The sequence below is a fragment of the Lathyrus oleraceus genome, chromosome 5 (assembly GCF_024323335.1).
Source record: "Lathyrus oleraceus cultivar Zhongwan6 chromosome 5, CAAS_Psat_ZW6_1.0, whole genome shotgun sequence".
NCBI classification, from domain to species: Eukaryota; Viridiplantae; Streptophyta; class Magnoliopsida; order Fabales; family Fabaceae; genus Lathyrus; species Lathyrus oleraceus.
In genome coordinates this window covers 566082601-566097284 of record NC_066583.1, presented here as the reverse complement: position 1 = coordinate 566097284, position 14684 = coordinate 566082601, and the positions used below count along the sequence as shown (strand labels likewise).

General features: G+C 31.5%; 1 protein-coding gene across 1 annotated transcript; it reads right to left on the bottom strand.

Annotated features, from left to right (window-relative positions):
• Window positions 1–344: 344 nt before the first annotated feature.
• LOC127086485 (thioredoxin-like protein CXXS1) lies at window positions 345–2435 on the bottom strand. The gene is made up of 4 exons (XM_051027259.1): window positions 2164–2435; window positions 1392–1537; window positions 1175–1297; window positions 345–726 (listed from the first exon to the last, which is right to left on the bottom strand). The coding sequence occupies exons 1-4, from the start codon at window positions 2381–2383 to the stop codon at window positions 556–558; spliced, it is 660 nt and encodes a 219-aa protein (XP_050883216.1). The 5' UTR covers window positions 2384–2435; the 3' UTR covers window positions 345–555.
• Between the last annotated feature and the right edge of the window lie 12249 nt (window positions 2436–14684).

The window sequence follows — 14684 nt, the reverse complement described above, 5'->3', positions numbered from 1 at the left end:
TTTGTAACAATAAGTCAATCACTAATATTGTTTATAATTTTGTATAATATGATAGAACAAAACACCTTAATAACACCAATATTTCATCAAAGAAAATTTTGATAGGAAATTGATAACTATAACCTACATTATATATGCATAGGTTACAAAATAGATTAACAAGTGACTTATCAATCAGAAAATTCAGCTTCTTATTAATCCATTATATATATCTGTTTAACATTACAGTAATTATATTCTAATTATTTTTAAAAAAATATTAAAACCGTACACCTTAATTATATTGTTCTTATAATATTTCTACAAATATTTACCCAATGAGATTAAAAAAACTACACCAATAATTCGCACAAATTAAATTCATTTCTTAATCTATACACACTAACATCAAACATAATAATTATAACTCACCAACTAAAAACATGACAGTTGCTAAAGATAGGGATTATTAATTGAGAAACACTTGATGATAATGAAATCAAAATAAATACACACTTAAATACTCATTCTCAAACACACACAACAACCATTACTATAGTTCTAGGCCATACTCATTCATTTCAATGTTTCCACAATAGATATGTTGGATGGATTTGATTGAACAAAATGATCAACCCTTTTCCTTAGTTCATCAGAATTTGCACCCACAATTTTGTCCACAAGAGTTCCACCATTCAATAACAGAAAAGTAGGTATGGCTTTAATTTCCATCTTGGAGGCAATTTCCTAATATAGCACACAATAAATATATTATTATTATTGTTCACAATAATAGAAAAAGTTGTTAGAAATTATCTTGATCTTATAATAATATCATAAAGGAAAAATTGCAGGTTTGTTCACATTACATATATAAGACAAAAATAAAACATAATGATAATCTCAAAAAGAGTTTCATTGCATATATTATAAGGAAAAGTTCCATTGTTAAAAGTTAAGCACATGTGAATAATATCTTTATTGAAGATTAGATTAGAGATAAGCTTAAGTAATATATAGTATATGCAAACAAGGAACATGCGATAGATAATGGTGTTTGGAATCAGAATACAAACACTTTCAATGGATTTGTATGGACACTTTTTTTATAGAACCAAATCAAGCATTAATTTTGAGTTTTAAACAATAAAATGTGAGTTTTTGTTTGATTAAATTAATTAACTAAATTAATTACCTTAACCTCATCCACATCCAATGTGAGAAACAAAACATCTTGATAGTTGGATGCAAGCTTTTGAAAGAAAGGATTCATAATAATAGATGGCACACACCAAAAAGCAGAAAAATGAACCACAACCTACAAAAAAAAAATAGAAAAAAAAATAACATAAAAAATTAATTATGGTAACAATTAAATACAAACTAATTGAAGTTAAATATAGGAGACTCACAGGGTAATTTTGATTGGTAGCATAAGAGATATAATGTTCCCATGATTCTTTTGAGTCTATTTTGATAACCTTGGATTTTTTTAGATGTTCTTGGTTCTCCATTTTTTTTCTTTGTTGTTGTTGCTTTTCAAAAGGGTGATATGCATCTAATATATAAATAAATATATGAATAAAAAGTCAAGGATGAAATATGATTAGATATATTTAAATTGCACGAGAAAAATGTTCATGAATTTTCTTGTTGTATTGAATAAGATATTTTTCTAGATTGATGTATACATGATGAGATACATCAACAAAATAAAAATGGGGCCTATGCTTTACCCAATTCAATGGTCATAATAACGTGATTCATACATTTAATTAAAAATTAATTTAAATTTTTACATCATTATGATTGAGGGTTTTTATACTATAATTGTTAAATAATTTCATACATTTAGGTGAATATTTAATTTTAATTATATCTCATGCTCTCTAGTTTCTAGTATATCAAGTTGAATCTATAAAGTAACAAACAACCAATATTTTTCTCAACAAACCAGATAGACACAAAATAATGCATCCTTCAAACATTAGTCAAGTCTAACAATTCGAAAATAACAACAGGGTGACAGTAAAATAATACTCATGTCTCATGGAATATATACTATCAACATATAGAAAAAAGCTTCTTCACACTGAAGTAATAATAACCATAAGCTTTTGCATTAGGTACGCGCCTACACGGTCAACTCTAAACAACAAAAGTAATTAAGTAGATACCACTCACATTGCATAATGCTTTGCAGATTGAATTCATGCCTAGAACACCCATAAATCTCTTGCTTAATCATTCCTAAAAACATGCCAGTCAGAGAAAAAACTATTCTAATAAATATGATCTTGAATGCACTTGGCTCAGTCACAAGCCATGTCTTCTGCATAATATGAGTACATAGCTGATATTGAAAATGGAAGAAACAAATGATGACTTTCCCTAAATATTCCATCTTTTTTATCTGATTAAAGGGATTGCAATCATCCTACTCAAATAATCTTGTGGAAGATAGTTATGCAGTCAATCCTATTTCCACTCTCCCATACTACAAGAGTGGTAGTTTTGTGAATAAAGTGTCTGTGTGATGGGTGGTATTCACATGTTCAAGCTTTCAAATGTTTCGGCGTGGAGTTGTAGTGGCTTGGTAGTATAGTCTCACAATTGGTTTTTCTTAGTATAATACGAGGGTTTATAAAGCTTCAACATGTGAAAATCATAACATAAGTGGTTTGAGATGAAAGTGGGCCTTTGAAAATTGACCATGTATTTCAATAAAATGAGCTTTAAGCCTCGACAACTATTTTTTAAATTTTTAATTAATAAATGACGGTCACCTATGCAAAAGTGAAGGGGACCACAAAAATTCAAAAACCATCAAAATTAAGGGACCAAAATAACTGGTTTTGTAATAGGGAGATCAATTGTTTAAAATTCTCAAACTAGGGGGACCAAAAATGCATTTAAGGTAGAGATTATGTAGCAGGAAGACTTGATAGAAGCACTTGTAACAAGTTATGGTTGGAATCATGGCAAACCATCAGATGTTCAGCTTTAATAAAAAATCACTCTGATCATTATCCTTTATTGTTGGTCTGTGATAATAATACCATGACTAATCATGTGTTCTATAAATTTTTGAGGACATGGACTCTTAATGATATTGCAAATATGTAATTGTTGAGAAATGGAAAAGGACAATGGTTGGTTGTCCTATGTTTGTATTAGCAACTAAGCTAGAGGCTCTAAAATCTATCTTGAAAAATGGAATAATGAAATCTTTGGAAATGTTCACCTATGTGTTGCTAAGTATTCAGATGAACTAGACATGATTTAAGGGCTTATAAAAATGCAGGTTATAATGACTTGCTTGTAGATGAAGAAAGTAAAGCTCAACATTCCTTGGATGAGGTTCTAGAGGAATAATTTTGGAGAAATAAGACGGAGAACAATTGGTTCAAGGATGGAGACAGAAATACAAGATTTTTTCACTCAATGGTCAAGATAAGGCATGGTAAAAGCAACATTGCTAGATTGAAGCATGGGCATGTTTATTTGGAGGATGGCTCGGAAATTGAAAATCATGTGATCAACTACTCTAAACAATTGTTTAACATTTATAATAATTGTATTCAGTTTGACTTAGTGGAAAGGTTTATACCACAACTAATCACCATAAAATAATTCTTTTTTCAAATGGATGGCAACTTTGCACTTGGATAAGATGGCATTGGTGGTTTCTTCTTTTTTTTTCAAATATGAGATATAGTTAGTGGTGTCATGGCCTCAGTCACACAATTATTTACATAAAATTGGATCCTACCCAATATTAACTCTATCAATATTACTTGATACCCAAATTTCATGGGAACGATATCACAGAAAACTTTAAACCTATAATATTTTCAAACTTCTCATTCAAGATTATCACCAAGATCTGTGAAGATGTTCATAGTCTATGTTAATTTTGTTCGGATGAAGACAAAATATTATCAAAGAAGAAATATAAAAGAAGAAAAAGTTTGGAATCAAGGATCAAGTTTTTAAAGTCTTTGGATGTTATGGAAATCGAAAGGATTTGATCATGAGAAAAGTTACAATGTCAATTCATCTTTCTATAAACTTTAGATGCTCAAAAACATCTCATTCAATCCCCTCTACAGTTTTACCAACGTTCATGCATAATTGACATTCAAGCCACTATTTTAAAAGGCCAAAACTAAAAAAATTTAATAGTACAATCAATTTCACATATCTAGTAATCGATTGCATGTTGTGTCTGCCTGAAAAATATGAAAATTTTAAAAGTGTCAATCAATTCTTTCATTTGTGAAATCGATTGCATCATGGATTTGGCTGAAATTTTGAAAGCTACAAAGGTGATAATCGATTGCACCATTCAACCAATCAATTCCACCCTGGGAAATTTTGAAAAATATGAAACAATGTTATTCCAAACCATTGTAATCCATCACAAAATTTCTCCAAACATTTCTACTAAGCTAAGATGTATTTCATGATATATTTAAAGTAAAATATATCAGATTTGAATTAACCTCTTTCATTCAAATTTCAAGTATTCAATCACAAACTTCATGAAAACTTTTTCTACATAATTTTTTATATTTAGAAAATTTCCATCAGGCACTTAATTTCTATATAATTGTGAATTGTTTAATGGAAAAGGAATATCAAATTTCTGAATTTTGGAAAGTCTCCAAAATCATTGTTATTCAAAGTATTTTTTATCATATTGTTGTAATTGATCACCTAGTGTGTGGTGACTAAATTTTTAAACAAAGTATGTGTAATTTTTAAAAGTGTTTGCAAATAGAAAGTGATATATTTTCTGTTTGTGTTGTAAAAGGCTTTTTGGTTCGGGGAGATTCAAATTCCACCATGGTGCTGGTGTTTGTGAAAAATGTCATTTGAATTGAATTGATTTAAAGTCCACCATAGGTTTGGTATTTATGTTATAATATTGTAAGAGAGGTCTTTGAGTGAGGCTCGTACAAATATATAACATAGTGAAAAATACTTTAAAGTGTGAACGGACTAAATGTACCCTTAATTTAGAGAGGGGAACTAAGATAAATCTCTTGTGTCTTTCACTTTCTTGCCCTTTATTTCGTCTAAATTTTTACTCAAAGTTCATACACTTAATTCCAAAAAAATTAAAAAAGGAAGAATCTTTGTTTAAAACAAGAAAAATCCAGAAAATCTAATTCACCCCCTCCCTCTTAGGTTGCACTCTATAATTACAATTGCTATCAGAGCGGGTTAAGCTAACTTTCTCCTCGATCTGGATAAATATGGCTTCCGCAAAAATATTATAACTTTTGGAAGATTCACATACAAATTTACTTAGAAGCACAAGGATAAGAAATATGGGATGTTGTTGAAAATAGATCATTCATTCCTACAACTGTTATAAATAATATAGAACAACCAAAAGTGAAAGGCTCTTAGAACAATGATGATGGGAAGAAAGTATTGTTTGATAAGAAGACAAACAACATACTTGCATCTGCCTTAGGAATGGATGAAATTTTCCGAATATCAAATTGTAAAACAACTAAGAAAATTTGTGATAATTTGAAAGTAACACATAAAGGCACTGATAACAGTCATCATTACATGTTTTTGAGGAAGAAATTAGGATAAATTTGGAAGAAGAAGAATCAAGACCCATGTTAATGTGTGAAGAATTGAGAAAAAAACCAATGCAAGGAATATACAGAGACTTAGTAAAAACTGTGAAGAAAAAGGAGAAAATGTGTGATTCACTAAGGGATTCTCGCGCGCGATGCAACCCATCGAGGCGCGATGCTCATTATCGCGGACGTGATGCTACCTTTTCATTTAACACACTTTTTTCTATTAAAAGAAATTTTCGGCCACTTCTGAAAGGTCCCAAATTCCAAGATGGAAAGTGACGACAAAAGGCAATTTTTGGTGCTTTTAGAGGCCATTGGAGCCACTGAAGAGCATTTTCTTCAGTGATTTTTCATGTACTCTAAATCCAAACTCATGATGTATTTATTTTACACTATGAGTAGCTAGATTTCCGCTACGTTAGGTCTTTTTGTATGATGAAACTATTTTTATTCTACTGGGACATATGAGTGGATGATGTTAATGTTAATGTTATTGTTTTGACATATTGTTATTACTCTATTAGCGTCTGTGTTAGGTGTAAGTTGAGTGTGCACCTAAGAGGGGGTGAATTAGGTACTATGAATTTTTTTTCAGTTTTTGACTTGTTTTAAGAATCTATCCTAAGTGATTACTATGTGATGAAAGCGGTAAATGTGGAAAGATAAAGAACACTGAGAGATATTATGGTTCCCCTCGCAGTCCGAGAGTACTCCAGTCCCCTTTCAACATGAAAGAGATTTTACTATTGTTATGACTTATACAAGACTCTTCCTAGTCTTCCTATATAGACACTAATAATCACACCAAGAACAATCCTCTTGAATTTTTCACTAAGTTCAAAAAAGAACAAGCATTCCTTTAATGAACCTCTTGTTTCCAACAATTCTGGACAACAAGGATATACAGAGTAATATGAATTTTTTATAAGTATGTGAAATAGAATTGTATAAGTATCAATTTATGGATTGATCTTCTCCTTATAACAAACAAATCTATTAATGATATACAAGTGTTCACTATGAATGAAATGAAACTTAGAATCTTTTTCTATGAAGGTTAAGTGCAGAAAGTTTCACTCTTAAAATTCTGGTTTTGAACACTTAGAGAATATTTAAATGTTTAAAAATTTGCAAAAGGATGTGAGATTAAAATTTGAAGAAATGGTGTTTATATAGCCCTAATGCACCTCTAAAAATGAGTACAAACCATGAAAGGATGACATGCTTCAAGAACTATGTTTGAAAACCAAAGGAATGAAAAAATGCAATTTTTGCAGGCATTGGTGCAATGGTAATTGGTTAACCAAAAGTGGTTAATCGATTACACCCTTGTAACGTGCAAAAGATTTGAGAAATTTTGTCTGTTAATCGATTAGCACAATGTTGTTAACCCATTAACAACCCTGTAGAATGCAAAAATAGTTATTTTTCAAAGAGAAAAACTTTTGCAAGATGCGTCCAAACATTTTAAACAAACATGATATGAATGTATGAGGACTTGAACACTTGTATACTCATTAGAAAGGTTGAATGCTATATACCTTATCATTCATGATCAATCCATAAGTATTTCTTCAAGACTTGACTTAATATATAACTTGTCTTTGCTTTAAAAGTCTTTGAGCCATTTCTTTTTGTCAATACATTCTTGCTTTGTAGAATCTTGTCGTCATCAAAACACTTGAGAATCATGCCTTAACATTCTACCCCTTTTTGATGATGAGAACCATATCTTGAAAGTTTACTTCAATCTTGTTTCTCTAACACAAAATGCTCCCCTTTGATCAATGCTCGAAAGCGTTTTTGCTAGCTGCACTTTGTTAGAGAAAAAGCATACAACATAATAACAATACTTCCCCCCCTTTGTCATTACCAAAAAGGAAGGGAAAAGACTTAAAAGTTCAAATCTCATAAGTTGTATGAATTTAGCAAAAAATTATATTTAGCACATGTAAAATATACATCATATAAACCATAAATTATAGACACAACACATAAGATAAAAACATATAGCATAACATAATTGGTGTATGGAAACATAACATACAACTGTTCAGAACATTAAGTACTTAGAATATAACATAACATAAACCTTAGAACAAAAGTACTTAGAAACTTAAAAGAAAGAAACATAATAGCAATATAATGCAGTACAAGACATTTATTCACTTTTCTAAAAGAGCACTTAAATGAATAATACAAAACATGAATAAAATACATTTATGTACAAATAAATTAACACATGTGGCATTTCATCCCAGGTTTAATCGATTAACTGTATATCGTTAATCGACTACAACATCCAAATATGCAGAAATCACGTATGAAAATGGGTGTTAATCGATTAGCCACTTTTGGTTAATCGATTAACGCATAAAAAAATAGTGACTTCATAACTGGCACCATGATGAAATTTCCATAATTTATCACTTTGACATATTATAACATATAATAATGCAACTTTGAGTTAACCATACATGTCATAAAAATCATTTTAGCATCATGTAAAATGAAAATTTGTAAATATAATGAAAAACTCATATTCTTGAAAATTAAATCAAAAAAATTTAAGTTAAAATTTTGTGTACCTTTGATTCATTATAGAGTATAATGAATAAATATTGAAGAATTATATGTCACCTTCATTTAAAATGCCAAGCTCTCTTCTAATTTTGTAAAAAACGTCTCGAGAAAGCGGCTTTGTGAAGATATCCGCGAGTTGATTTTGAGTATCGATGAAAGAAATATCAATGTCACCTTTTAGAACGTGATCCCTTAAGAAGTGATGTCTAATGTCGATGTGTTTGGTTCTCGAGTGCATGATTGGATTCTTTGATATATTGATTGCACTTGTGTTGTCGCATTTGAGAGAGATGCTACATAAATTTACACCATAGTCAATAAGTTGTTGCTTCAACCAAAGTATTTGTGCATAGTAACTAACGATGATGATATATTCTGCTTCTGCAATGCTGAGAGCCACACTCGCTTGTTTTTTACATGACCAAGAAACTAGAGCATTTCCAAAAATGTGACATGTTCCACTCGTGCTTTTCCTGTCCGTCTTACATCCCCATAATCTGCATCAGAGAAATCAACAAGACTACATATACTACCTTTGGGGTACCATAATCTGACATTGGATGTTCCTTTTAGATACTTCATTATTCTCTTCACAGCAGTGAGATGAGATTCCTTCAGACAAGCTTGAAAATGAGCACATAAACATACATTAAACATAATATCGGGTCGACAAGCCGTTAGATACAGAAAGGAACCGATCATACCTCGATACTTAGTGATATCAATTAGAGTTTCGGATTCGTCATGATCAAGATATGTCCCCGATCCCATTGGAGTGTCTATATCTTTGCAAGTATCCATGTCAAATCTTTTGAGAAGTTCTTTGCAATATTTAGATTGGTTGATGAATATCCCATTCTCTGTTTGTTTGATTTGCAACCCAAGGAAGTAGTTCAACTTACCCATCATAGACATTTCAAATTCTCCTTGCATGATTGTTGAGAATTCTTCACATAAGGATTCATTTGTGGATACAAATTTGATGTCACCTACATAAATTTTCACTAAGATAGTATGATGGTTAATTCTTTTGATAAACAAAGTAGTCTCCACTTTACGTTTTTCGAAACCATGTTTCCAAAGAAAATTACTTAACCTATCATACCAGCCCTTGGTGCTTGCTTCAATTTGTACAAGGTCTTTTTGAGTTTGTACACATGATTAGGATGTTTGAAGTCTTCAAATCCTGGAGGTTGACTTACATAAACTTCTTCAAGTATGTATCCATTTAGGAATGCGCTTTTAACGTCCATCTGGTATAACTAAAAATTCAAAGAACAAGTATATGCCAACAATAATCTAATTGCCTCTAGTCTATCAACATGAGAAAATGTTTCCTCAAAATCTATACCTTCCTATTGATTATAGCCTTGAGCTACTAATCTTGCCTTATTCCTTACAATGATACCATTTTCATCTAGCTTATTTTTAAAAATCCATTTAGTACCAATAACATGCTTACCTTTTGGTCTAGGAACTAAATCCCATACTTGATTTCTTTCAAATTGATTAAGTTCCTCTTGCATGGCTAGAATCCATTGATCATCATCTAAGGCATATGTGACTTTAGAAGGTTCAACTTGAGAAACAAAAGCCATGTTAAGACAAGCATCTTTAAGATCCAAACGAGTAGATACTCCTTGATTTATGTCTCCAATAATTTTGTCAATAGGACGATCTCTATGCATTCTCCATTCTTGAGGAAGATCTTCTTTATTTTACTCTTGTTGAGTGAATTCCTCTTTGTCTTTTATTTGATCACCATCGTTGACTTTGGTAGAATCTCCCGTAGGATTTCCTATAATCTCATCATCATCACAAATAACTTCATCCTCTTTCGAGGTGTTAGATTCATCAAATGACACATGCATAGATTCTTCAATTGTTAAAGTTCTTTTGTTATAAACTCTAAAAGCTTTATTAGAAAGAGAATATCCAATAAAAATACCTTCATTGGATTTCTCATCAAACTTACTGAGATTGTCTTTGTCATTGTTTAAGACAAAGCACTTGCATCCAAAAATGTGAAAGTAAGAGATGTTTGGTTTCCTTCCTTTGAAGAGTTCATAAGGTTATTTTTCAATATAGGTCTAATAATAATTCTATTGCTTACATAACATGTCGTGCTCATTGCATCAGCCCAAAAATACTTTGGAAGATTTGAGTCGCTAAGCATTGTTCTTGCAAGTTCCACAAGTGATCTATTCTTTCTTTCCACCACTCCATTTTGTTGAGGAGTCCTTAGTCTAGAGAAATTATAAAGTATTCCATGTTCTTCGCAAAACTCTTTGAAGGATCCATTTTGGAATTCTCCACCATGGTCGCTTCTTATGGAGGCATAGTTAGTGATTTCTCATTTTGGATTTGCTTCGCATATTTCTTGAACGCCTTGAATGCATCACTTTTATGCACTAAAAATAATGTCCAAGTGTATCTATAAAAATCATCAACAATAACTAAAGCATACACATTACCTCTGAAGCTTCTTGTTCTTGATTGACCAAATAAGTCTATATGCAACTATTGTAGTGGCCTTGTAGTGGACACCGCATTCTTTGATATGAAAGTTGATTTGGTTTGTTTTCCCTTTTGACATGCATCACATAATCTATCTTTGACAAATTTTATATTAGGCAATCCAATAACAATATCATGCTTTATTAGCTTATTCAAATGTTCCATATGAATATGAGCGAAGCTTTTATGCCAAAGCCATGAATCATTATTGTTTTCCATGAGACATTTTACCTTCAAATACAAATCATCAAGGGAAATCATAAATATATTATTAATATTTTACCTTTGATTTTTACCTCAGGTGTTACTTCATATTCAATCAAGCATTCATCCTTGGTGAACTTGGCCTTGAAGCCTTTGTCACAAAGTTGGATAATACTTAGAAGATTGTGCTTTAGTCCTTCAACATAAAGAACATCTTCAATGGATGTGAAAGGTGGTGCTCCAACTTTGTCTATGCCAATAATTCTTACTTTGTTGTTATCTCCATATGTAACATAACCATTAGTCTTAAGCACTAGATTTGAAAATTCGTTAATGTCTCCCGACATATGCTTGGAACAACCACTATCGAGATACCAAAGATTTGATGTGGTTTTCAAGCATACCTACAAAACAAATCAAGTTTTTTTAGGTACCTAAATTTATTTGGTTCCTTCATAGTTAGTACCTTTCTTTACCCACACATAATGCCCACTTGCCATACTAAAGTTTCTAACACAACAAGCATTAGGTGTATGGCCAACTATTCCACAATAAAAACAAGTAGGTTCAAAATTGCTTATATATATAGGAACCTAAGATTTCTTTTTAACAAATCTTTTCCTTTTATGATAGTGATGAACAAATTTTGTTTTGTTCACTTTCTCTTTGGATGGTTGGTCATTAGCTTTAACAAAGATAGTTTTACTAGAACTTGGTTTGGAAAACTTTGAATAATCAAGTCCACTTTTATCATTGAAATATCTTGTTGATTAAGGACACCTTCCAACCCAATTTATTCTTTCTCATACCTTTCAAGAACTCTTTTTAATTGTATAATTTGGAAAGAAAGTGATTCACAATTTTGACATACAAAATTATGTTTTTCACTAATTATCTTTTGTTTTTCATCTTCGACATCTTTTTCCATTGTCACGACTTTTTCTTCTAGAGATGAAATTAGTTTCTTTTGTGATGATATTATTTTATATAGAATTTTTAATTCTTTGAGAAGTTCATTCATGGCATCACTATCATAAAGAGAAAAATTGTTACTAACCTCATCCTCTTCAACGTCGGAATGGTGTGAAGCCATCAATGCTAAATTTTCACATTCGTCGTTTTCCGATCAGGATGAAGAACTTATCTCATTACCTTCCCATGCAACATATGCATTTTTATTCTTGAATTCCTTCTTGCCTTTAAAGCCACCTTTCTTTGAGAGTTTCAGACAATCCGACTTTCTATGACATTGCTTTCCACATTCATAGCATGTGACATCTTGTGTAGACATGGAAGCCTCCCTTTACCTAAAATGTTTATTTCTTTTTGCATACAAGGATTTGTCATTTTTACCAAAAAACTTACTAAGCCTTTTAACAAGGAGCATGAAATTTTCATCTTCCTCTGGTGCGCCATCATCTTTATCTTCTTTTGAATCTACTTTCAAAGCAATGCCTTTGGATTTCTTATTTTGACTTCCATGCTTTTCAAGTCTTCCAAGTTCAAGTTCATGTTCTTGGAGTTTTCCGAATAATGATGCGGACATCATGGTAGAAAGATTTTTCTTCTCCGATATAGTCATCACTTTTGGTTGCCACTCTCTAGTCAAGGATCTTATCACTTTAAGGTTGAGATCATCATTTGTAAAGTTCTTTCTGAGTGTAATTAAATGATTCGTCAAGTGATTAAATCTTTTCTACAATGCAACAATGGGCTCTCTGAGCTGCATTCTGAACATTTCATATTCTTGACTCAATTTGTTCAATCTGGATCTTTTAACTTTAATGATTACTTCATGAGTCTCCACCAAAGTATCCTATATTTCTTTTGTTGATTTACATTGAGAGATACGGAAAAACTCGTCCATACTTAATGCACTTTGAAGAAGATTGATAGATTTCTTTTCTTTAAGTATTATTTTATTATCATCTTCATCATAAGAACTTTTAGCCTTAGGAATTCCAACACCATTAACCACACTAGTTGGATTATGCGGACCATTTTCAACGGCTTCCCATATACCATCTCCTTGTGCTTCTAAATGTGCCTTCATGTGGATTTTCTAGAAGTCAAAATATTCTCCAGAAAATAGAGGGGTTTGTTTCTACTACCACCATCTTTGAAAATGGGGTTTGTGCTAGCGGAAGCCATACTGGATCTTGAAGGAACATATTACATATAACTTGCTCTGATCCCAATTGTAAGTTGAGTGTGCACCTAAGAGGGGGGTGAATTAGGTACTATGAAATTTTTTCCGGTTTTTGACTTGTTTAAAGAATCTTTCCTAAGTGATTACAATGTGATGAAAACGGTAAATGCAGAAAGATAAAGAACACCAAGATATATCCTGGTTCCCCTCATAGTCCGAGGGTACTCCAGTCCCCTTTCAACATGAAAGAGATTTTACTATTTTTAGGACTTATACAATACTCTTTTTAGTCTTTCTATATAGACACTAACAACCACACCAAGAACAATCCTTTTGGATTTTTCACTAAGTTCAAAAAGAGAACAATCATCCCTTTAATGAATCTCTTGTTTCCAACAATCCTGGACAACAAGGATACACAAAGTAATCTGAATTTTTTATAAGTATGTGAAATAAAATTGTATAAGTATCAATCTATGGATTGATCTTCTCCTTATAACAAATAAATATCTTAATGATATACAAGTGTTCACTATGAATGAAATGAAACTTAGAATTCTTTTCTATGAAGGTTAAGTGCAGAAAGTTTCACTCTTAAAATTCTGGTTTTGAACACTTAGAGAATTTTTGAAAGATGAAGAGAATATTTGAATGTTTGAAAATTTGCAAAAGGAGGTGAGATTAAAATCTTAAGAAATGATGTTTATATAGCCCTACGCACCTCTACAAATGAGTATAAACCATGAAAGGATGTCATGCTTCAAGAACTATTTTTGAAAACCAAAAGGAATGAAAAAATGCAATTTTTTCAGGCACTGATATAGTGGTAATCGGTTAACAAAAGTGGTTAATCGACTACACCCTTATAACGTGCAAAAGATTTAAAAAATTTTACTTGTTAATCGATTAGCACAATGCTGTTAACCTATTAACAGCCCTGCAAAATGCAAAAATAGTTATTTTTCAAAGAGAAAAACTTTGGCAAGATGCATCCAAACATTTTAAACAAACATGATATGAATGTATGAGGACTTGAACACTTGTATACTAATTAGAAAGGTTGAATCCTGTATACCTTATCACTCATGATCAATCCATAAGTATTTCTTCAAGACTTGACATAATATGAAACTTGTCTTTGCTTTAGAAGTCTTTGAGCCATTTCTTTTTATCAATACATTCTTGCTTTATAGAATCTTGTCGTCATCAAAACACTTGATAAGCATGCCTTCACATTAGGATCGGGCTAAGTGCGGTCCTAGCACGAGTTATGGTGGTTTGCTATTTTTTATCGTGGTCGCGCTAAGCAAGCTCTGCACGAGCTTAGCGCAATTCCACTTTTTCAGCCCCTATATATTTATTTTTACACAGATTTTTAGGGATGGTTTTGGAATCTTTTGACCCTAATTCCATCAACACCATTTTTTGTGAAGAGTGGCTTAGAAACAACATTAGGGGTTGCAATCTTGAAGATTCAAAGTTGGATTTGCATCAATCTACTTGACACGTGGAGAGATTCTTGTTCATCTTCATTTTTCTCTTTGTACCTCTCTTGTTGGGTTTGTATGTAAGTTCACTTTTATAGTATGTATACTTATTGATCATGGCATTGTATACGATATATTTTATGAATTTGTATTGATGTT